General features: G+C 38.6%; 1 protein-coding gene across 3 annotated transcripts; it reads right to left on the bottom strand.

Moving 5' to 3' along the window:
• Positions 1 to 789: 789 nt before the first annotated feature.
• fbxl2 (F-box and leucine-rich repeat protein 2) lies at positions 790 to 25,353 on the bottom strand. Of its 3 annotated transcripts, none has more exons than XM_059349618.1 (15): positions 24,831 to 25,353; positions 17,938 to 17,999; positions 13,895 to 13,949; positions 12,522 to 12,596; positions 12,063 to 12,157; positions 11,400 to 11,564; positions 11,079 to 11,205; positions 8,761 to 8,835; positions 8,523 to 8,650; positions 6,763 to 6,823; positions 6,638 to 6,682; positions 6,278 to 6,334; positions 5,379 to 5,591; positions 2,917 to 2,986; positions 790 to 2,842 (listed from the first exon to the last, which is right to left on the bottom strand). In XM_059349618.1, the coding sequence occupies exons 1-15, from the start codon at positions 24,858 to 24,860 to the stop codon at positions 2,784 to 2,786; spliced, it is 1,317 nt and encodes a 438-aa protein (XP_059205601.1). In that variant the 5' UTR covers positions 24,861 to 25,353; the 3' UTR covers positions 790 to 2,783. The 3 variants fall into 3 exon arrangements, with proteins under 3 accessions (XP_059205601.1, XP_059205600.1, XP_059205602.1); XM_059349617.1 differs by having other exon boundaries at positions 790 to 2,853; positions 2,916 to 2,986; positions 24,831 to 25,351; XM_059349619.1 differs by having other exon boundaries at positions 790 to 2,986; positions 24,831 to 25,351.
• Between the last annotated feature and the right edge of the window lie 764 nt (positions 25,354 to 26,117).

Below are 26,117 nucleotides of genomic sequence, written 5' to 3'. Positions count from 1 at the left end.
TATAAAATGTTTCAATGCATTTTCACTAATGCAGAAATTTGTACAGATTTTTTATTTTATTTATTATATTTTATTTTCCATTAACTAATAAGCATTTTCTTGTTGTGTTTTGTTCAATTTAATTTTATATAATTCCATTTATCTATTTTTTATATTCCTGTCTTATGCTGCTGTAAGACTAAATAAATAATGTCTATGTCTACAAAGTACTCTTTAAATCTGAGGTTCTCAATCTTTTTTCAGCCATTGACCCCTTAAAAGATAGTGAATACAACCGGTATGCATTTTTCTTGAATAATATGATGTAGCCTTTTTTTTTTTTTTTTAACTAATTTAAAATGCATTTCAGAACATGCTCACACAAAGTCTTTCACTCTTATAGAAGAATACAAACACTAAATCAAACATGGATTCTGATTATTTCAAATAATATCGAATAAAAATATTTAAAGTGAGATAAAATATTTTAAAATAAATTATAATACAAAATAATAAACAGCATAAAAATAAGGACAATAATAGGTCTAGCCTGGGACTTAAATATGATAGGCCTATAAATAGTTTGTGTGAATAGTTAATGATTTATAAAAAGTCTAATCATAAAATAAATGCAGGCTCTAACAAACCTTACATTCATATATCGGTATTCATGAGTTTCATCTGAAAACTCTTCAGGGACTACCTGCTAGCGTGCCTCAGCCCACGGACCCCTCGAGGGCCCTGGATACCACTTTAAGAATCACCGCTTTAGATAACTGGGAGACAAAATCTCACACTGGAGAGACAAAGCACATTTACTATTAGTCACTTTTATTTATTCATTTGTTTATTTTTTTCATTTATTTCTTTATTTTCTTAAACATAAAATTGTTAAAACAGCTGTCAAAGAGAGGGCATTAGTATCACAGCCAGTCAAGTCAGCTATGTATCCATCTGAGTCTTTCTTCGTCTTTCTGTCTGCTCTCAGTGTTTCAGTCCTGTCCACTGTCCTGCCAATCTCCCCAGTCTTTGAGCACTTGGCGCTACACAGCACTTGCCAGTCTCTTGGTCAGCGCAAAAATTGTGAGCTGCTTCTGTTTTGTTGTATTTTCAGTGCTTTGAGTAGTGATATTTCATGCCCCGTACATGAGTTCCTCTGCATGGCAGGACAGATCATGTTGATCAGAAGGAGTGTCTGTAGAAGTGAAATAAACTGTTGGTTTCTGGGCTTTTCAATCACTGCATATCAAATCCTTGTTATCACACAGGTTTTTTTAGGATTGGATGAATTTGTTGCTGATCAATTTTATATATCTTGCTGGCAAATCTCACCAGACCTGTGTCAAATGCTATTTTAAATTATTTTTTCACATGCTGCTTGGGGCATTTAGTGAGCGGAATATATTGAATAAAGACAATTATTATATATCCTACGTCATCAGCAAATAGCCAATTGCACGAAACTACACTAAATAAAATTTCAAATACATAAATTCATGTGATTGTCAAATCATTGAGGTGCCTTTGCTCACATTCTCATCTCAGCTTTAAGCAAATTTCTGTTTCATCTGAAGCAAAGCTGCACCAACGTTAGCCCTGATTGATATCCAAATACACACAGCAACAAATTTAAATAATTGACTTCACAGTCCAGTTAAAAACAGTGGGTTTACTGCCATTTTACCAGTGTTACTAAACTCACTCTGAATAGTGGGGAGACTGGAGACCTACTGATGTAAACAAGTTTGTCTGTGGTGCTAACCTAATCCAGGCTGTAAACAAATGCTTAAGTGGTCAAGTAGGAGCTAGTGCACAGGGTTACTGACAGGATTGGATCAGGGCCTACGAGCCAACATAACCACGCAGTACACAGGAGAGGCAACTCATCCCAGCAGCATACAGAGTCAACATAACGATTTAAGGGTCTGAATCATAGGTCCTTTTTTTGTTAAACAGCAACAGTTGCTTCTTTTCCATTTCAAAAAGAATGACAAACATATCTCCCTCTCTGGATAGACAGGCATGGACAATTACAATAAGCACTGAAAAAAAAAGAAAATAAAACTGTTGTTGGCCTACCCCGATTTAGAGTGAATTGCCATAAGTGTAATTCTTTTTTTCCCATTGCAAAACATTCTCTGTACAAACATAATCTAAATCTCAACAAAAGTTTCTCAGATGCACAAATATGTCACATGTCCCATTCTGTACTTTTTTCTCAACTCTTCCACATTAGAGAGTTAAGCTGGCTGTGCAAAAGCTTCACTGTTTTTTTGTTTTTTTTTTAATCCAGAGGATCTGCAATTCCCACAACCCAGCTCTCCTCTCCCTCCACCTGCGTGTTTATTGGTCAAAGCAGAATGAATCACAGGATGGTCACATAGAGGTGTCATGTGGTTGAGATGATACTCCAAGGGGAGCAAACTGTTGGCCAACATGACAACATCGTCATTTTTTTTTTGTTTGAACATGATGCATTGTAGTCCCCATCTCGAGCTGTCCGGATGCAGTCCTCCACGCCCACAGGTGGGGAGTCGGTGGTGTGAGGAGCAGGATGGAGCGTAGAGCCTGATATCGTCTTTACAGTGAGAAAGAGAGAATGAGATCACAAGAGAAAAGTCCCTCCATCCTTGTTCTTTTTCACCCACCCCTCCACACCCTAACCCCCGGGGGGCTGCTGCAATCCTAATTGGTGAGCACGAGGAGAGAGGAGGGGCAGGTTCAACTGATCAGTGGCGATCAGTCTATGTATTGATCAGTGATCAGGAGCAGTGAGTGGGTCCAGCCCCTCCTCTCCCCTACACCTACCCCAGTCCTCCCCCCATCCCCCATCCCATTTCAGCCCATATCAGAGCAGCAGGACCTGTAGACAGAGGTGGCCCCCCCTGGCCCTCCACTGTCAGAGGATGATGCAGCAGCGGCACAGACGCTGGCCACCTCCATGTACAGAGGGAGGGGGTGTCACTGGGGCAAAGTAGGCGTGGACCTTGATCTCTGGAAGGTGGGCCTGTGAAGGAAAGCGCTGTGTTAATACAAGTATGAAGTAGTGAGATTTGTTGATTTGCCTGCCTTGCCTGCTCACTTGCCTGTCTTGTTTTTAGTTAATATATTTTCAGATTTTGTATTTTATTTATTTACTATTATTATTGTATTATAATTATTATTATTATTATTTTATTTTTTTTATGACCTCCATCATGTCTGGTTTGTTTGATGTTCGTTTGTATGTTGTAAAAATGAAAAGATAATAAAAACTTTGAATTATAAAAAAAAAAAGTATGAAGTAGTGCCTGACCAATTTATCAGATATTAACCTATCACAGACATATCCATTTTTATTGGTAATATGTTTTTGATATACAAAATATTTGGTGACGCTTTATATTAAGGTCCTTGTAATAAAATTAATTAACAAGTAATAAGGCCCTTGTAAGTCCTTACAAGATGCTTATTAACATTATAGTGTGTTTATAAGCTTATATAAGTGTTAATAATGGCATTACAAAACACCCATTATGTCTTTGCCATGCCTTTATTAATCTTATTTTGTTTGCTTATTGATATTAAAATATACTTTATTGCTCATCTATTATAAGTTAACTATAAGTTAACTATGCTTTTTGCAACTACCGGATCTAAAGCGAGAACAATGCCTTATTACTTGTTAATTAATGGTTATTAAGGACCTTATTATAAAGCGTTACCACGTTTTTTTTACAGAACATATAATGCAGAAAATAATGATTGGGGTGATTTAGAAATGGTGTCTAGCTATTTATTTTATTTCCATGAATATTTTCTAAATGTCCAGCAACTGAGTGTCACTGAACATATAGTACTTATTTATTTTATTTTTATTTTATCCTTTTTAAATGGTCAGCAATTGACTGTTTTATTCTATACATTATTTATTTATAGAAAAGGTTGACAATGTAATGCATTGTACGTGTAATGTTTAATAATGTCAAATATTCTGGGCGCTAGTAGTCAGATACAAAACGCTGCACTAAAAATGTTTCTTAAGGAAAAGCAATCAAGTATAATCAGGAGAATGTATTTAAAGTATTACAAGTAAAAGTAGTGCAAAAAACCTATACTGTGACTATTATACTATTATAAATATTAATATTATTATGATTATACGTGAATAGTATAGTCACTCATGCATTGTTGAAAAAGTGGGATCTTGCTGTTGGTACAGTGGAGCTCATTCTATACTGTTTTGTATAAAAATGGAACTAATGATTATTTTCCTTATGGATTCATCTATTGAGTTACACCTCCACAATGTTTGTTATGTCCAACTAGAAGCACAGAAGCTATAAAAGTAGCACAGATGAATTAAAGGATTTGAATAATATTTAAATACAATATTTCCCTCTGAAATGAATTGGAGTAGAATTATAAAGTAACATTAAAAAAGACTGAAGTAAATTAGTAATACCTCAAATCTGTACTTAGTCATAGTACATGAGTAAATGTACTTAGTTTTATTTCACAGCTGAATACAAAGTATAAAGGTATAAAAGACAAAAAGATGCAGAAAGGCTCATCAGGATTCTCTTCTGTGTTCAATCAACTGTTACAAATGAATAGTTTGATGTTTTGGGAAATACACTAAATTGCGCTTTTGTTGAGAGTTAGATGAGGAGATTAACACGACTGAGTGAGATTGGTATTGATTTTCTCATCTAACTCTGCAGGAAAGTGAATGATGTTGATTTTTTTCCTTAAATCAAGCATGAACTACAGTGAATGTTTTTTAGATATAACAAGGGGAGAATAACTGAGCGGAGGAGTGATTTTAAGAAGTCAATAATCCATTCCCCAACGAGAGCAGATTCTATGTGAAAAACAGCTTTTATTTTATATATTTATATGATTTTGTTGAACTGGAAGAATACTGCTCCACCCACATACACACATCTCATCAGGAGTATTATGTGCAATCTTAAACTAGAAAAGAATCAGGTTTACTGTTAATGGTGCTCTACAGAACTTTCACAAGACATGGGATGACTTTATTGGATTTGTAAAGCAACTTGATGGGCTTCATTTAGAGTGATAAACCTTGTGTCTTATCTTCCTTTTATTCCATTTTATTATTATTATTATTATTATTATGTATTTATTTATTATTCTATTTTTTATTTTATAATTTTCTCTTATATGGTTATCTTCATTCATCTATTTTTTTTTCTATTTGTTTTGTTTTTGTATATTTTGACTATATAACTTTGGTGTTTTCATTTATTTTGTACTTGCCTAGTCTATGGATGTACTGGATAAACTGATGTGTGCTCTGACAGCTGATATAATTATGCATCCAAGGAAAATCCAATAAAAATAATTTTGAAAGAAAGAAAAGCAGCTTTTATGTGCTTGTGATTCCCACTGACCCGGATGCGTTTGATGCCGGCCCGGGTGACCTGCTGACAGTCGTAAAGCTCAATGCGCTCCAGACGATGGCAGCTCTTCAGGTGCTCCAGGGTCACGTCAGTGATGAGGGGGCAGTTGTCCAGCTCCACCACAGTGAGGCGCTCTTGGCCACAGGTGCTGCTGCTCAGAGCTCTGATGCCATCGTCTGTGATCAGCTCGCAGTGGGACAGGGACTGTCCGGGACACAGCAAACGAGGTTGAAGACACAGAGATAGATGGATTAACCCTTTATCAGGCTAAGAACTATATTTGGTAACTTCAGGTAATATTTCGAGAAAAAAGTTGCAAATTTACTAGATTAAAGTGGCAAATCTGCAAGAAAAAAAAGTCGCAGATTTAAGAGATTTAAAGTGGCGAATCTGTGCGAAAAAAGTTGCAGATTTACGAGAAAAAAGTTGGGAAAGAAGCAACTTTTTTTGCACAGATTCACCACTTTAACCCTTAATAGGGCACTCATTGAAATACTTGCAAATTCCAAATTTCAACCCTAGAGAATATTGGAGGATATTACATACAGCCAGAATGTTTAAAAAAAACCATACGAAAATATTTTGAGAAAAAAGTTTACGAGATTAAAGTGGCAAATCTACGAGAAAAAAATGTGCAGATTTATGAGATTTAAAATGGTGAATCCGGGAGAAAAAAGTGGCTTTTTCCCCCACTTTAAATCTCTTAAATCTGCAACTTTTTTTCTTGTAGATTTGCCACTTTAATCTAGTAAATTTGCAACTTTTTTCTTGAAATATTACCTGAAGTTACCAAATATCACCTGATAAAGGGTTAAAGCTCCACAAGCATGCACACAGGCTAAAGCAGCAGAACTTGGCACTGAATCAGAACTGTAGGTGTAAATGTTTACCAGTGCTTGCAGGCGAGGGCAGTGGATAGACAGCTGAACCAGGGTGTTATCTGTCACCTGAGAGGAGGACAAGCTTCATTAACGAACTGATAAGACACAGTATGTTTGTGCCTACACTGAAACTTTCTCCTTGTGCCACGTCTTCTCTGTCTCCCTCTCTGCTTTCTGTCAGAATCAATTTAAATACTGGAGTCACTGGACTGCTCACCCTGCCCTGCACACAATCACATCTGTCTTTTTCCTACAATCTAATCTCTACCCCGACAAATCGATCAAAGCCAAGAGTAATTCCAGATTCAACACAGATGAATACCATGAGAGTGATGTTAGAGGTAAAAAGGAAAGCACAAGTTGCCTTACCAAAATACATTCTTCTAAGTCCATTTTTTCAAGCTCATGACAATTCTGTGAAGGAAAACAGAAATAATTTAATTCAACTCAGAGATATCGAGGTGAAGTGGACAAAGAAACCAAATGAAACTCACCCTGGCCAGCACAGTGAACCCAGCGTCTGTAACATGGGAGCATCGTGCAGCTTCAAGGATCCTGAGAACACAAAGACACACACAGCTACTTTTAAAGGCTTCTGGAGGTAGAGATGAAACTGTATGAAACTTTCATGTCACTATTATAGTGACCAAAATGGTCACCATTATCATGGTGTCATAAAAATGTCCGGTAACGCTTTATAATAAGGTCCTTAATAACCATTAATTAACAAGTAATAAGGCATTGTTCTCGCTTTAGATCCGGTAGTTGCAAAAAGCATAGTTAACTTATAGTTAACTTATAATAGATGAGCAATAAAGTATATTTTAATATCAATAAGCAAACAAAATAAGATTAATAAAGGCATGGCAAAGACATAATGCGTGGGTCATGGGTGTTTGTAATGCCATTATTAACACTTATATAAGCTTATAAACACACAATAATGTTAATAAGCATCTTGTAAGGACTTACAAGGGCCTTATTACTTGTTAATTAATGGTTATTACAAGGACCTTAATATAAAGCGTTACCAAATGTCCTGAAATTGTTCAAAAAGTACTGATACACACACTTAAATAATTCAAGCATAAATAAAATGAGTACTTTTGGTTTGCATAAACATTCAAATAATAACACAGCCAATACCTTATGTAAACATATAAAAAAGCTTTGAAATGCTTGCTCGAGTGTCTGTGACGCTGTAGATGAGGATAAGCCTCCCTCATTACTCAATTACACACACTTCAGATTAAAAGGCTGAAAAATCTCCAGAGCTCTGTTGCTGCTTTTCACTATGTTTTCGTTGATACAACACAAACTCACAATACATGCTGCATCTATGTGCCTGAGTGTGAGAAGCTGTTAGTTTCGTTGATGCTGTTTAGTATTTACTGTGAGTTTTTTCAAGTACTGTTATCAAACATGGTTTTAATGATAACTAAAATTTGAAATGGTAATACTAATTACAATACTTCTCGACTATACCATCTCTTTAATTACTTTACTTTTCTTTTACACTTTCACAAATTGGATCACAAATAAAGAAACTGTATTATTATTATGATTGCCATTAACAATAATAATAGTAAATTATAGTAAAGCAGAAAAAAGGAAGTTGAAAAGATTACACTTTTACTTGTTACTTGACATGTTTGCTTTACAGTTTGATGGAAAGAATTGTGTGGTAAAATAAACAAACATTATTCCTTTTCCAGATGAAAATATATCTGGTTCCTTCCCCTTTGGCCATCGTTTGCAAGAATAAATAAAATAATATAAATAAATAAATAATGTGTGTGTGTGTGTGTGTGTGTGACTTGACAGATAAAGTGTATGTCTTCTCATAACTGCATTAATCAATCTCTTCCAAAAACATCACAAAGAAAATTAAACCACAATTAGCTGAGGATTGTGTCTGAAAACAAAGTTATTCCAACTTTTAGGGGCGACTGTGCATATAGAGCACAAGATAACTGAGAGGAACGGTCATTTTCACATTAAGTATTGTATTTGGAGTCTGATAAAGTAAATTATCTTTGACCATAAAATGGTAAATTGGTCTTATTGTACTCTCAGGTAATATGTTATTTCTAATAAGGACAAGGGTATTTTTTGTGGCATTTTCAGGCAGCTAAAATGACAAATACCTATGTTAATTCTAGTCCCTTTTATGGAAATGACCATAGTTACACTGCCTGAGAAGGATATTTTGTGGATAATGAAGCAAGCTGTTCACAGGTGTGTTTTTTCTCACTTGAGTCTGGGACAGTTGAGTCCCATTGCAGTGAGGGAGGCATCAGTGATGTTACTGCAGCCAGACACACAAAGGATCTGCAGCTTGTGGCATCCTCGGCACAGACTGACCAGGCCTTCATCCGTAATCTGCTGGAGGCAACAGACGCACAGGACAAGTTACCAAAACAAAAAGGCATACAGAAGCATCCCTCATGAATTACTATCAGGCTCCCCCCCATCCCACAACCAAATCTTACTGTGCAAGACTGCATGTTGATGGTGGTAAGCTCTGGGCAGTGTTTCATTAGGTGTTTCAATGCTCCATCTTCCAGCTGGGTTAAAATAAAACAATGAACAGTTTTATTATGATTGATCAATCATTTATAAATATGTCCTTTCCTCAGTTAAGCCCTCTTTTTTCCAATGAGTTAAATCAATTCCAAAAAGATGATTCATTCGACTTTGGTTACAAAGAGAAAAAAAGACAACAACTGAGTACACAGCCTGAAAAAAAATATTGGCTTAACAGAGGCAGTAGAAAAAGAAAATGCCAGCCTGACACAAACCACTACATCAACAAAAAACCAACCAATAAGATTAAGTTAAAAAATACCACGGGATGGAAAAATATACTGCATTGGGAACAGTAAGTAGGGAAAAGGGCAATTCTCTTCAGTGAGGCCTGCTTTAATTTTTCTGCAGTGGGAAAGAAGTTTGCTGTGTGATGTATATAGTTATTGTTTTTATCTTAAAATACTCTGATTATGTAGGTATCTGTTTTAAGTTTTCTGCAGTTTTACCATTTGTCTTTATTTATTTATTTTTCAGTGTGTGCTGTCTTTACCACCAGGACCCTGTTTACAGTAAACTAGTGAACAACTCTTGTCTTTTGGCAGCAGCTATTACATCAACGCCTTGATGCATGGGAAGATACAGTCATAGAAAAAATGTATAATGATTTTGGTTATTATCAAGAAAACCATGGAAATCAGCTCTTAAATTAAACTCTTATGAGCTATTTTTTTGTTATCATTATATTTGTCCAAACAAATGTACCTTTAGTTGTACCAGGCATTAAAATGAACAAGAAATTGATGTCATAACCCTAAAAAAGTAAAAACAATTCTCATATGATTCAGTCTTTTCTGTTATTAAATCAACTATGTTTAAAGAATATAACTCATTAATACCTAGTTATACATTCTTGCCTCCCTTTGTATGCAGCAAAAAGGAGAGAAAACGCTTTTGATGCTGAATATTTTGTTGAAGATGAAAATATTTTGTGAATTCTGGAAATTATGCCATTTATTTATTTTGAATAAAGAAGGGCTATTAGAAATGTTTGGATTACACGCTGCTGGAAAAAATCCTACTCAGCCACCACTGGAATCTCATTCAACAAACAGTAAAATACTAATGATATCAATGAAGCCTAATCTTTATCTGCAACTGTACAGAAATATTGAGTCTAGACATAATGAAAAAAACATGCAAAAATAGCTGTGCAGCATTTAAATGGTGAGGTAGAATTTGAATGTTATGAATAAAGCTTCAAAACTATTTGGTCCTTAAGATAAGATTTAGACATCTTGGTACTTTTCGTGAAAAGAAGAGCCTTATCTATGGACTTTTATGATTTTATTTTTGCCTGTTATGATATTTGTGTTACATAAAAAAAATATTTCAAAAAATGCATTTCCTCAGCTCTGTGTACGAAGTGTAATAAGGAAGTTGGTAGCTTTATACAAACTGTATGGACGTGTGTGCATATCCAGGATTTCTGGGTAGCAGTGGCTCTGAAATTAGATTTGGTTTTTAATAAGGACTTGGATCTGCACCCAGTGTGTCTGTTGTTGGGATTACCAAACCCACAAATAAAATCATCCCATTGTCAAAAATTGTGGAATGTCTTAACATATGCTGCACGTAAAACTGTATTGCTGAACTGGATTTCAAATAAGCCACCTACAGTTTTAGATTGGCATAAAGTAATATTTGACCTCTTACCCATGGAATATTTGACACACTGCTCCAGAGGGAAAATTGGTTTATTTTATCATATATGGACCCCATTTCTCAATTGTGTTGGACCTAGAATATATAACATATTTTTGAAGGTGCTTCCCAGACCAAGGAATAACAATTGAAAGTTAAAGGAGAGGTTTTGCTGTCTGTTTTGCTCTATTTTGTGTCTTATTTTATTTTCTATATCATTTTTTAATTATTTAAATGTATACTTCTTCCTCCATTTTATATTATTACTTATTATTGTCATTACTAATGTCATATGATACTCTACCATGCTTGTGCCATGCGACTGACTGACTGCTGTGTTGAATGTTCAACTTTGGGGGGGTTCATTCAAGAGGGGGGGGGGGGGGGGTTAAATGTTAAAACAAAAAAAAAGAGAAAATGTTGTATATGTGAATAAGTTGTGAAACATAATTACTAATAAAGATATACTTTAAAAAATGCATTTCAACATGGTATGAAAGCATTCTGGAAATGGTTAAAATGAATTTAAGTTCCTTTAAAGAAGGCGTTTAAAGTCAGTGTAAAGAAGAAACAGCTGTACCTGTGTGCAGCCTCTGAGGAACAGTGCTCGTAAACCAGTGCAGCCTCTCGCCAGAGCCTCAATGCCATCACGAGTGATCTGGTCACACCATGACAGGTTCAACATCTCCAGCATTCTGCAGCCATCGCTGAGCATCCGCACACGATGAAGAAAAAGACGAAAAGCACAGGACATGTGAACCAAATAGAGGTATGTCTCATTTAATATTATATTACAACAGTGTGTGTGAGGGCTTGACGAGGAATTGAGAACAATTTTCTGTAAGGAATAATAGGGCTTGTGTTATGTGGGTTTGGACATAAGCATGTGTGCAGGTGCTACCTGAGGGCTTTGAGGGAGTGGTTGCTGATGGACACACAGGAGGTGAGATCTAGCTGTTTGAGTTTGTAGCAAAACTTGCTGAGGCTGAGACAGGTGCTATCTGTGATCTTGGTGCAGCCGTTCAGGTTCAACACTTCGATGTTTCTGCAGTTCTGAGCAAATGTCCTGGGAAACAGTCAAACAGCAGAGAGGGAGAAGGGGAATTACTCACGAGTCGCTTCATTGAATAAATAAGAAGTCAGATGCTGGGAGTTTCTCAGGAGCCAATTAACAGAGTCATCTACAGGCCCTTGGGAGGTTGTTGTACAGCTACTGTACATTTACTCTCCAAAGAACAGCTTGTGCTTCTTTAAAGAAATGCAAGTGAAACCATGTAAACGAACTGATCAAGAGATGCGGCAGATTCATGTAAAAAAAAAAAAAAAAATTAAACCCCCACTGTTCTTTTGTTTGTGTGATTTTTTTCGTGTGTACACAGTAAAGTGAGATTAAACGAGTTTCTAGCAGAACCCCCTGGGATTGAAGAGACCCAAGTCGCTTAATAATCACACATCACACATGAACATAATCAACAAGAACTTAAACCAATGGGAGAAGGTAAAAGTCAAAACAGAGACACTTGTCACACAGGAGTGTGTGCCAGAGTGAAAATGACATTCTCACTTCATGGAGGCATCTCCCACGCTCAGGCAGCCCCTGAGGCTCAGCTGCCTCAGGAAGCCTCCACAACGCTTCGAAATGTTCTCCACCACCCGCCCCTGAGAGACAGTGAGAAAAAGAGAGAGATGGACAGATAGATAAGGAGAGAGAGAGAGAGAGAGAGAGAGAGAGAGTGATATGACTTGGGCCTCGGGACAGTGGATCAGCTGTGACGTCACAGTCGACACCAAAGCCTGTCGACCCAGAGTTAAGCCCTGGGCTGGATAATGCTACTCAACAAGCACACACACGTGCAGCACATATAGACAAGCGCGCACACACAGACACACACAGACACACACACACACACACACACACACACACACACACACAAACAAACAAACAAACAAACAAACAAACACACACACACAAATACTGTTCTGCCCTGTCACTATTCTTTTATTGTCTCTCATAAACTCTCACCTCTATGTCCGTCTGGAAGTTGAACAAGTCAATCTTCTGCCAGTTACTCCCGTCGAGGGCCAGCACATTCCACGCCTGAGAGGGTGACAGACAGGTTGTGGACAGAGACAGACATGTGGGTCAGACAGAGGCGGCGGTGGTGGTGGGTGGGGGGTGAATTGAGACTCTGTTATCATAATATGAGGGAGAAATTAATAGTTGGTCGGCCTCTTTGGGTTTGGCTCTGTGTGTACTATAACTAGGCCCACATACCGGTCTGGTCCGGTGTTTGTCTAAATGTTAAACCGGTTAATATATTTTTATACCAACCCAAACTTGAGAACGTCACCTTGGGCTCTAGGAAATTACAATAGGGAATTTTCAGTGTTATGTGATACTTTATAGTTAAAACAAGTGACCAACAAGTGAAAATAGTTGGCTGAAAGATTTTAACAAAATTTTGGTAGAAGAAAATGCAGATTAATGCTTGTCTCCATCCACTATCGCTATGCGATTAGTTGTCACATGCAGTAGGTAGCGCCAATTCCCCGACCATAAAAAAACATTGCATCATTACAGAAGAAGAGGGCGTAATATGATGAAGTAATTAGAAGTCCACCTGTCAAACCTAAATGCAGAAAAAACTATGCTGAAAACTTGATGGAAATATGACATTTTTATTTGTTTCATGTATTCATGTGAGAAAGGTGACAACCGATCTATGTGCAGCGATGAGGACTTATTTAATCTGCCGCTATTTTTAATCTCTTCAGCAAAGCAGAAGAAGTCACATGTTTCATGTAAGTCATTATTTATTCACTAAATCTGTTTGTAACATTTTGCTTTAATCAATTCACCAACATCTCCACCTCAGCCATGTATAAAACTTTTTTTGAGATATTTCATGATATTTTCAGGGGTTTTTTAAATGCACAAATAGGAGATTTAATTGGAAATATAGGTACACAGAACACATGCGTTAAACTCAGCACATAAGAGATAAACTACCCCAAGATCAAACACCTGTCCTTAGTGCTTTGTCACAGATACAGAGACATTTTTATTCTCCTAATAGAAATGCGTTTGAGCTGTCGTAAGAGAAGCTTTCACAGCTCTGCATTCACAGTCCACGTGCCAAGCTCTTGTTATTATTCACAGATAGCTCATTCATAAACGGCTTTCAGCTGCAGTGCACTATGGCTTAACTGTGGTCCACTTACACACAACCAGCAGATGGCACTATATTATAGACATTTCTAGAGAATTCCAAACTGGTAAACTGGTTTTAATTTAACCATCCCCTACTTTAGAATTACACCAACCTGGTCTTTTAAAACAATGAGTGTGTTAGTCCACAGTGGGCGGACTGGAGGTGTAGAAAGGGAAGTGCTTACCTTGGATACTTGGGCACACCTACATAGTGTAACCACATCTAGATAGGAGAATATTCTAGAAACAGAGACAAAAAACAACATGTCACGATCACTCTCAGATCACAGTTTCTGACTATACTTTACATTTTAGTCTCTTTCCTTCAGTGTGATTTAATATGTGATTTTGGTGTGTCTGTAGAAAAAAAAGGAACAATCCCCTGTGGTGTTTGGTTGGTAGCAGGAGAGCCCCACAGACAGGCAGTGTTTGAGCTGTGGGGCGGTCAGCCACAAAGGGCTGCATGCAGCAGGCTACTGGGTCAGCTCAATCCATTAATCTGCCAATGAGTAATCTCTGGCACTCAGACAGGCAAGGCCACAGACAGCATGGGACAGACAGACAAACATACATACATATATATACAGAACGACACACATACGTGACACAAAGCACCTTGTCTTAGTTTGCAGTGATTAAACGGTTACTGCTCATGGCAGTGCCTTAAAGGGCCAACGTATAGAAAATGTGAGGTATTCAGAGAATTGTCATGGTGCCAAAGCTTTGAGTGCAGCTGGGGTCTGAATGTCCTTTTAACCCTAGGAAACAGGAGCTGGCCATTGTTTCCTTCATATAGACCCAGACAAAGGCTGTGTGTTTTGATGTGCGTTGGGCCAGGGCATGTTGGGACATGTCCCTATAATCTATACCGGAGTCTTGTATCAGGGGGTTCATGCATACAATCGACAAAGCAACGCAAAGACACACACACTCACAAATCGAACACACACACACACAGTCCTTGAGTGACTTTAGGCCACCGGAGAAGCTGACCAATCAAGCAGGCTCTTATCGATCTCCCTTCTAATAACTGGTTAATGGGTGTGACGCTGATCATTGATTGACTGTCCGTTTTAATCAAACACAATCTGACTTTCCATTATGAGCGAGAGAGAGGCCTTTTACTGACCACAGAAGAAACCAGTTAATCATACTCACAGGGAAGCCATCAGTCAGTCTGATTTAGTGAGGCCTGTTTTGAGTCTTATTAACCCGTTTGACATTTGTACTTGTTAACTAGAAGGGCACTGGCAGACATCCACCAGGACCAAGCTGCTCAAAAATGAAGTGGGTTCTTCCTTGGCCTTTGCTACACCCTTTCACCAAGTTTCATGAACATCAGGCTTCACGTTTTTCTGTAATCCTGCTGATAAACAGACAAATAAACTTATGATGGGTGATTGGACAAACATATTGGCTATGACCAATTAGCAGAGCGAGACAGTCAAGTTTCTGTTGGTGAATAAATGATTTATTCTAACCAAACTAGAGGTAGTGATTATTGGAACAGTGAAAAGACTAACCAAGATGGCTTTAGTGACTCTTATTTTGTGTCTGTTGAGTTAAAATGAAATGTGAGTTAAGAAGGCAATTCAACTTGTCTTAGTTTGATAAGAGAGAGAAACTCATAATGCGTATGTTTGTATTTTTCTATTTAATAAGGACATTTTGTACATTTATTTTGTTCAAATACATCTGCGTGACTACATCAGCCAATAGCTAATTGTTGGGCTGACAGTGGCCCAACCCTAAAACAATCAAAACATAAAAAAATAAAAAAACATAACCTCTTTGCGAGAGGTAATAAAATAGAGTTGAGAACAACGCTGATGTTTTAGGAGAAGACATATTGTTGAATACAGACTTTTTCTCACAACAGGTGATATAACAGAACCAAATTTAGAGGTACAACATCCTGTCTTTTCACCTTAATTCACATGAGAAAGCTCTGATGCCGCCTCTGAACACAGACAGAACATAAAAAGTTAGTTGCCTTAGATTGCTCCGTCAAATCCTGCCTATTTTTCCCTGACATGGTACATAATGGGATTTTAATGGAGCATAGTCCCATTTGTTGACAAAATGTACACCTGGCCCTTCAAGCATGGCAAGATAAGAGAGAGTCACAGCCTTCACCGTGAGTCTGGGACTGGTTGCCATAGTAACTCCAGTCAGAAATGAATTTGGGTGGTGGTGCTGAGGGTGCTGAGTCAGCGCTTCTGGGTAAGAAGACCCTGAACCACTCTGAACTCTCCGAGGCTCGTCTGTCAGACAAGGATCTTCTATATCACGGGCACAGTTTTCACAGTTTATATCCTTGCTGCACTGGCCTAGATAACAGCTGTTCACAATGCAGCGCCTGAAAGGCAGGCGAATGCCAAAACAAGTCAGGTACTCGGGCTCGCTCACAGTGATACATTAAACATAAACAGAAATGCTAACGAGAACGCCAATTAAACAAATTAACAGACTAATTAGCAAATATTCCTACGGCAAAGTACTTGCCAATACATACTGAAGTGGTTCCAAACCTTTAATTTTCTGATGATCCATTAAAATGAAACAGAGTCTGCTTGCAACTTTTCTTCACAGGGCGCTATATGTCTGAGTCTTAAGAGTAAAGAAATAAGTCAGTTTCTCCTCTTTAACTTCTCAGATTGCTTATTTTCAGAGATATAACAACTACCCGATCAGTCGCTTCTCAATAATTAAGATTTGATGCCATATCTATAGAGCTGCAAAGGTTATAGATTAATAATAATAAATAAATATTAACCTACTTTGTCAACAATTGAGTAGTTTGAGTTATTATTTTAAGAAAAATAAAAGTTAATATCTGATTCCAGCTCCTCTTAAATTTAATATTATCCAATTTCAATACTTCTCTATAACAGTAAACTGAATATGTTTGAGAACAAGAGATTTGAGGACATAATCTTTGCTGTGGAAAAACACTGATTGACATTTTTTTCTTATTTTTGCAGCCCTACATATCTGCATATCTTCTTTTGGACTAAAAAACAATCTCTGCTAATTAATTTATAGTGGGAACCTTTTGCTGTAATCTGTCACTTTATTGACAAAGTAAGTAATTAATTAACCTGGAAAGTAATTGCTAATGAACACAAATTGTAGCCCTGTTTCTTCTGAATAAGTGTTAATACTTAACACGTAATAGTGTCCAGTATCTCGAAGAAAACATACAAAATGAGTATTATTTTTCTTCTTTCCTGACCCATTAATCATCTCACAACCCCTTAGATTTATCTTGCAACCCTTTGTAGGCTTTTTTGAATCCCCCGGCTGGAAACCTTTGATTTATGTCTAGTTTTATAAAAGTGGTTTGAACTAATCTCTCATATGCAATTACTGTGTTCAAAATGAGTACACAGAGATGTATAAACATCATACAAATGCACCTGGGACAACTTAAAGTCGCTGCCTGCAGACCATGGAGACAGGGCATAACAAAATTATAAAAATACAAAAAGAGATGGCTCCAGTCAACCCACTTTCCATGGTTTAAAAACAAGATTAACTGCCATAACAATGAGTCTTCCTTACAGCTGATGTTGTGTAAGTGTCTCAACATGACACATGTGACAGTAGGTCATGTGTTGTAGCTCGTGAGCGCCTGCGAGTACATGATTTTCTGTCCACCAGTGAGAGCAGTGCTGACGGTAATGGGTGTACTGGTAGTCTCTGTGGAGCACAGCTGGAGCAGCAGAAGAGCACAGCACTGCGGAATTCCCCACCAGCTAAGACGAGCTATTTATAGCGCATGTACACAGACATACAGTTTGCATAGGCCCAGGAGTGTTTCACACACAGACAGACTCACACACACAAACATGCAAGAGCAGAAATAAACTGTCAACATCATGTGTCTGCAGAGCTGCATGCAGGTGCAACATACATACACACACACACAATATAAATCAGAGGGGATAAACATGTGTGAGTGCATCCGTGATGTCAGATTTATGGGCCATGTGCAGCTGCTGTTGTGGGACAAAACATTAGTCTCTAGGTCACATAGGGGAAAAAAACTCATTTCAGACTAGTGACCGACATACATCACACAACACACAACTGTACAAGGCTGCTCCAGCTAATGAGTAACCCTGACCTCAGGCCTTGTCCCAGGGTATGTTGCGTTATAGTTTAGTGTGCATGTTGTGTTTGTGTGTGTGTACTGAGGGGGGAGGTTTCTTATTATTAGCCTTACCTAAGAAGAAGCTCTTTGGGGAGCTTCTTGTTAATGGGGGCTTCATCGCTGTTTGAGAACACCTGCAGAGACACACAAGATAAACAAGAACAATAAGTGTGTGTGTGTGTGTGTGTGTGTGTGTGTGTGTGAGTGTGTGTGTGTGTGTGTATTTGAGGTGGTCAACAGCAGTGGGACAAAAAGAAAACATACAGATAAAAACATAAAAAGAGTATTTTTCACTACAGGAAATACTGCTCTATTTCCTGCCCAACAAAGTCCAAATGCTGTAACTACATATTTGTTTAGAATGGAGTGGAAAAAAACAGGATCTGTCTTTTTTTCAACAGTTATATAAAATGAGGAATATTATGCCATAGAAAGAATAAATCTAAAATGTATTGACTGAAATGGAGTCACAGCTATCTGCAAGTAAAGCTAATTTCTCGTTTTCTGACCTGATTCCTGTAACTGAAAAATATATTTTGATGTGCCAACATTTCAGCAATTGTTTGTTATACAACATACAAAGCAGCAGCTAAATCCAATCATAACAAAGACAAGTGTCCAAACACAGTCTACAGTATCTGGTTCTATTTGACAATTACTTTTTTTGCCGATACAAGGATAAAATTAAGTAGCCTTGAAAGTTCAGATCCTTTTTTCTCAACTTCACTGTTTCTGTGGTTACTGCTGTCTGCCTTTTTAAGGTAGTATACATATATATACGTAATATATATGTATTATTAAGTTTCACCAACGCAGAATGTATTTAAAGGACAAATTCACCTTTTTTTCCTCAAGTCTTAAAAACCAGCCGTATATTCCCATATGTACATTAAGAACTCACAACAAGGGGGAATATAATCCATTTGCTTCCGCGTTAAGATGAGGTTTTGAGATGAGATTTTCAATTTCATATCATGAGATGCTTTTATAGCCTGTTGTGACCTGTTGTGTTTTGATAAGTGTGTTTTTAGTCTAATAAGCTGAACTGAAAATAGTTTACTGAAGTTGCCAGTGGGCAAAATGCTACCTCAGTCCCCAGCCAGATTTTTTTTTCTTTGACACTTGCACTACTGTCTGCTCAATAAATGAAAAAAAAGAACCTGATGCATTTGTTTTTTTCCCCACTGTACTGAACTCGCACTGAACCGTGACTCCTAAACCGGGGTATGAACCTAACCATGACTTCTGTATACCGTTACACCCTAGTATAAAAAAATCCAAAGTTGAAATGACAGTACAATAACATGAGACTTCAGTAGTCTGAATTAGCAAAATGAAATGAGTGTGTTCAAGAATTTTAGTATGAAACTCTGTTTTTGTTACTCTCTCTGTCTTCTGCAGCTCAAGAAAGAAACAACAGGAAAATTTGCTACTAAAGAGGCTGATAAGGCCTGATAAGGGGTTTCTTTGCAGCCGCTATGAACACTTTCAATTTGAGTATGGGCCTCTGAGTGATGGTTTATGACAGGCTTGAAAAAACGGGAACCTAGCCTTTAATAAAAACAGAACCTTACACCTTCCCAGTTACTAGTGCAGAAAAAAACGCAATTACTTTCTTAAGCATTGCTAATAAACAAGTCAGAGCTACATTTGGCTTTCCACGTCCTCTCCTTACAAGCTTATAATTCTGTTAGCCTGGTCAGCTTGTTGGCATGCTTATCTCAATTAGTCTACTCGCTGGATGTCTGGCCATCTGCTGAGTGGGACACACACACACACACACACACACACACACACACATACACACACTTGCAGGTGATTCAAGTCAGACTTCTCTGTGTGAAGAACAGAGTCAGAACATTCTAGATCAGGTGGGCTGTTTTCAGCCATGAATTTAAATTACGTCAAACGCCCACATTCGCTGCGCCTCTGCAGACACACACATTCTGCCAGTGATACACTTGTATCCTCAAAGACTCAGCAACCGTATCTAATGAGGGGGGACTCCCTGCTGTTTCACACGCAAACACAAACACTGAAATGTGAAAACACAAAGGGGAGCGAGGGGAAAGGCACAGGAGGAGCAAAGGTTGATTCTGGAAACGTCTTGGCTCCAGCAGTCTCCATGACAGATGCAAGCTCCTCGAAAGAGAAAGAAGTAAAGGAGAGGGAGGATGGGAGAAAGATGGAGGAAGTGAGAGACACAGGCAAAAAAGGATATGGTGCAGGAGCCACGGCAAAAATATGTACAAAAGTCATGATTAGAATCAGAATACAACAAGAGGAGTAAGAGGGAGGGAGGAAGTAAAGGCCATTTGAGAGGAAACAAGGCCCAAAAGACAAAAGAGAGGGAGTTGGTCCAGTCAAGGTCCATGAAAAGATTAACTAAACTGGATTGATTTTTAACATCTATCTTTAGGTAACAACACAGCAGACAAAGAGCTTTAAAACAGATTTGAACCTATTCATTAACTACATCCAATAATAGTGCCAGGATCTAGTTAACTTAAAACCTTTTTCCATCATTGGTTCACACATCCTCCTTTATTGGATAACTCATTTTCACAATCTACCCATGAGGGCCTTCTGCTTAATGAAGTTTGAACAAAATCCCTGAATAAACGCTTCCTTTATCATTACGATGTGACTTTCAGTTATATTTAGAACCGTATCAACTGAGTAAACTGAAAGTATGTTGACCTTAATTGTATAATACTGTGTGTACTGGATGGTAGGAATAGACAAGGCCTTCTGTATATTGACTCAGTGTCTCTCTAAAGCCAGAGGTGGCTTAGGATTTAGGACTAAATTTAGACTTAATTCCAAACCACCTCTGTAACACATCACTCACCTTTGACCTTTTCCTTCAACAGACACGTAGTTCCACACAATCTAACCTGGTGAGTTTTATAGTGATGGCAGTGGCAAAATAATATTTCTATGATTTGGTTTAAACTTGCAAACAGACACATAACTTTTATTGCATAATGCCATCTACTTCTAATTCAGATCCACATTCGGACTTTACAGATTACTACTGAAACAAGGATTTGAGTCATTTTTTCCAGGGAAAAATACCAAATATTTGCTGGTATAAACCTGCTTCTATTAGAGCTGCCAATAACAATTATTTAATTAATCTGCTGATTATTTTCTGGATTAATGACCTCCTACAAGAAGATAATGTTTTGGTTTGGTTTGTCTGTCTGTCAGCAGGATTTTGGAAAAACTGTCGGCCTGATTTTCATGAAACTTTGTAGAAGGGTGTAGCATGGGCCAAGTAAGATCCCATTACATTTTGGAGCAGATCCAAAGCATAGGGGTGAAACACAAATTACTTTTCACTTTCATTATCATTGCGAGATAGGGCATTCATGTTGACTAAGTCTGGTGTCAAAATAATCAGAAAAATTTGTTGGAAAATGATCACAAACGCCTCCTCAAGTTGGAACATTTGAGAAGGACATGCCTTAGCAGAGGTCTGCGCTCTCCAAGTACCCTTCTAGTTGATTGTTTGGTCGATAAAACATCATAAAATTATTTCCTAAAGCTCATCATAGATCTCGCTTTGCTTCACCAACGGTCTAAAACCTAAAATATTCAGTTTACTATACAATAAGAAAAGAAAAAGCAGCAAATTCTCACATTTGTGAGATTGGCTTTTGGACTGCTAAAACTTACACTATTATTTATAGACTGAATCATTAATCAACTAGAATGGCACTCAGCAGACACCCACCAAGGCCAGTGGTGCATTCACATGCTCCTCAAATGGTCCCACTGCTCAGTGTTTAAACAACTCCTTGATAACTGTTACTGGTATTTGTGTGAGATTTTATGCATCAGTTGAGCCATGAAATATAATCTGGAAGTTATTTTCAGATTATTCCAACACCACACGAATGCAGCACAAATGCCCTATTTTGCAATGCTACCGTTAGTGAAAACTAATTTGTGTATTCACCCGTGATTCGGTTCTGCTCCAAAATGTAATGAGTTCTTCCCTGGCCCATGCTTCACCCTTCCACCAAGTTTCATGAAAATCAGGTGGGTAGTTTTTTATAATCTTGCAGACAAACAGATAAACTGAAACCTATTTTATATATAAATTGTATTTGCATGTCAATGGGCAGAAAGTCAAAGTGTTGTGTAACATAAACCCTGGTAAAGAGGTTGGCAGGTCAATTGGCACGAGCAAAGGATTCGGTGTGTGATCTCAGACATAGTTTTGACATTATGACAGCAGGGTTCATCTCTGGTACGCATACTTGATTAAAGTTATCACCTCAGCGTTCTGGTGCCCTGGTTCCCTGTGCCAGCAGAGCAGCATTCCCAAGCAGGGAGTTCCTCTCTGCAGTCATACTCCTATTCCTAGACAGTGTACAACTGAGTGGATATGAAAAACTGGTGTCTGAACTTGGCATGGCTCAGGTTAAGAGTTGCCACATTGAAGCACCAATGAAGAAATTCAATAAGGGCACATGTTTAATTTCTGTTCTACAACACAACTTTGAAGCATAATCTCAGGTGTTAGGCTATTAGTCAACCCTCCCATGCTACTGCTCTTCTGACACACATATCCACACCAGCTTGTTTCCCACCACACACTGGTTTTCATCTGCGTGTAAGAAGCTTACGGCTCTGTTGAGAAAACCACTGATATGGCAACACACATCAGCGCCACTACCACCTTCTGTTCTCATTCACTCACACACGTAGACACATGCATTCATACTACTCACAGGCTTAAAGCAAGCTGAACACCTGACGGGGGAAAGTCAAGTACCATCAAGTCAAACCCTGAAGCATCCCAACAATGTGGGAATGATTTTTTTCCAATAAACAATGCTAACAGCTCAGCCGACCTATAACCAGTTGGACGGGAGCTGATTTAACTAGTCACATTTTCTGATGAAGACGCTGACACGGTGAAACAATGGTTATTGTTATTCTTCAGGTAACAGGCATGAATTGAAGTCATGTGAATGAAGCTGCACTTCAAAGCAATCTGTAAAATTGTATGCAACTTCACATGAGTGTTTGGAGGATTCATACATTATACTTCACGACATTTCAGGCAAATATTGTTCTACTACTACTATTATCTGAGAGCTGTTGTTACTGGTCACTTTGAAAATCAGTGTTTTAAGTACAAAGCAGATAAATATCTTTGAAAATATAATGTTTTGTTATAGATCAAACTACTTAACAGCATATAAAATAATACAATTCTGTTATACCTCAACCTGCTTAAACATAACATAAAATGCTACACACACATCAATGCGCCAGTAAAACATACAGTAATATAACTCATAATGCAGGCAGACTGAGGCAGACTGCTTTTAATGCTAAAATAATCAAAACAATACATTTCAAAAACTCAACAGCAATGTGTTCATCAAAAAATGATGACCCGGTTACTCTAGATGATCTACAGACTTTGTTGTGAGCAGTTTCATGTACTAACTACTTTCTTTCTAACATAGTTCCTACATGAAAGCGGACATCTCTAAGACCGCTGTTGCAACACATGGAAACCTAAACCTAGAGTTGGACTGATGGTTGATGTCATTGTCCATTACAGATGGCTGACAAACCTCAACCATTGAGCCCGACATCATGATTTAAAACCTTCTCCCAACCCCCATCGACACCAACATTGGAGTGCAGGTTTGCGGTGGCACTAATGGCATTCACTGCATGCTTAAAAGTAACAATTCTGATATACCAACAGTGTGCAGATTGATTTTGCTAGCACAACTGAAGGTGAACACTAGGACTGTTACCTCTAAACAAAACATGAAAATTACTTCTAACTAATTAGAACTTTAATGTAATGACTATCAATTTTGAATTTTACCAGGCCATCACAGTTTAGTCAAGACAACCCCAACAACGACATCATCACTCATCTTGATGTTTCACTTTGGACATATACATATCGCCCAACCCTACTTATACTAAAACAAACTAGATTCATAAGGTAAGAGGGAAAAAACATGTTTGTTTTGGGAGTGAACTGTCCCTTTAAATAAAAGATCTGAATACTTCCACCACTGCAGTTGAGCACTGAGCTCTACAAAAGGGTGTGTGTTTACCACTTTCCTGAAAAAATTACCATGGAGAGATGGAAAGGTTGTGGGAGGACACACGATCATTCATAGCTCCGATGTTATGTGCTATAACATCAATAATTCTGGAAAACAAAAGGGCCATCTGTAGTGTGCCCTCACAAAGCCACCTAAACCTCCTGTGGCACCTGTCATTAACAGGTATCACAGGAGGTGTCGCGGCTGCCAAACCCAAGGAGTGATGACTAATTGAATGCTGTTACACTGCTTTTATTCACAATATTTACTCTCCATCTGCAGCCCCTCCTGAAAGCCTGTAACCTCAGGCGACAGTGCCAGCCAGCCTCGGCCCTGATATATTGACTATCCTCAGCCACAGCCCTCCTGTCCCGCAGTCCTGAGCTCCATGTTGTCGCTGTCTACTGGTGCGGCAGGACAATAACAGGATTTTGGATTACCCTTGACCAACAAAACGCCTCGGCTCCTGACTGCATGTAAAATTAGGAGCACGGTCGACCACACACACACACACACACACACACACGTCTTGATATAGTTGTGAGGACCACCACTTCCCCTAGCCCAACATACACATTTCAGGGTTTACCATCTCTGTTAGGACCTTCCCTGAAATTCATACAGATAATTAATTAAGGCCTTTAGAGGCTATCCTAGCATTTTCTTTGTGAGGACCGGGAAAAAATGTCCTCACAACTACAAATGTCCTCACACTGTTGGTGTTCTGCCAAGGGTTGGCCCTCACAACTATATAAAGACAAGCACACACACACGTACATACACACACACTTTGCTTATACAAGCCCACCACGACTCCCACGTCTACTAGAAACAAACAGTTTCACCGTGGCTGGTCCACTCCCTGTGTCATACCTCGAACCGGCCCTTGGTGATACCGTTCATGTCTGCTGCGGCACGTCCCTGCTACAAACCGCACAGACACCAGTCGAGCCGTTCGCCGTTATTGTTTTTGTCGCCGTTTTATTTTCGGCCGGAGTGTAGGAGCCGAGCTGGAGCTGGGTCCTCACACACCCTCCCCCCCCCACCCCCAGCCGTCAGCGAGGCTCCTGTCTCCGGGTCAGTGAGGAGGGTGGTGTCGGTCCGGGGCGGCCTGCGGTAACGTCAACGGTCGTTGTCTCGGAGACCAACGGCTCCCCAGCCCGTCTCATCACAGGGCTACCAAAATAACAATAATAACATGGACGGTCTGTCAAGTGACTTCACTTCCGCCTCTCCCTTCATCGCTCCAGCGCTAGTCAGCTGGCCCCAAATCACCCCGAAGTTTGCTAAAAAAAACACACGCCGGGAACTCTAAATTAACGTCCACTCTCATCTCCCGCAGCACATTTCCCCGCATCCAGCGCTCGTATGGCGGCTGACATGGACGCTTCCCTCGGTGTTTTCTGTTTACTTGCGGGGAAAGGGGAGGGCTTACGTGACGTCATTGCTGCGGGAAAAGCACGCGTGGTCGATTTGTTTTGATTGTGGGGTCTTGCGGAGATTTGGGGGAAATTACCACAAAGGTCCATTTTGGCCGCATTCGCCGCGGCAGTGAGGGGTATTACAGCACCGGGACGTGACCTGACACGAACCCGGTGGGTCTGAGTGAAGGAAGGAAACACTCGCATCTGTGTGGACGCCAGAGCAGCAGCAAAGACTCTTTCTGCAGGAGAGATGTGCAACACTGTCACACCGAGGCTTCAGCCTGCACACACACACACACACACACACACACATACACACACACACACACACACGCACACACACACACACACTCACACCCATACACCACCAATTACAACCAGAGCTGACTCCTCTGTCATTACCTGCATTATGTATCAACAGTAATAATTTTTTTTTTTTTTTTTAAAGATGTGCTTCCAGAACAGAAATCTAAACATTTGTTTAAATTCTTTGTTAAAATTCTTGCTTCATTTTGTTGACATATTAGAGTAAATTATTTGCACGGGCAATTTTTGGATTTATGTTTTTATCACTCAGAAAATACTTCCAATGCCAGTGCATTTACATTTTTATTTTATTTTTACCTTTTTCCATCTTTTTAAAAAATAAGTCAGGCAATGATGATATATGAACAACCTTCAGATTGTAGAGAGGAATGAAATAGAAAACTAAAAATATCTTATTTTGAGAGCATAT

The sequence above is a fragment of the Centropristis striata genome, chromosome 14 (assembly GCF_030273125.1).
Source record: "Centropristis striata isolate RG_2023a ecotype Rhode Island chromosome 14, C.striata_1.0, whole genome shotgun sequence".
Lineage (NCBI taxonomy): Eukaryota > Metazoa > Chordata > Actinopteri > Perciformes > Serranidae > Centropristis > Centropristis striata.
This window is presented reverse-complemented; position numbering and strand designations above follow the sequence as displayed.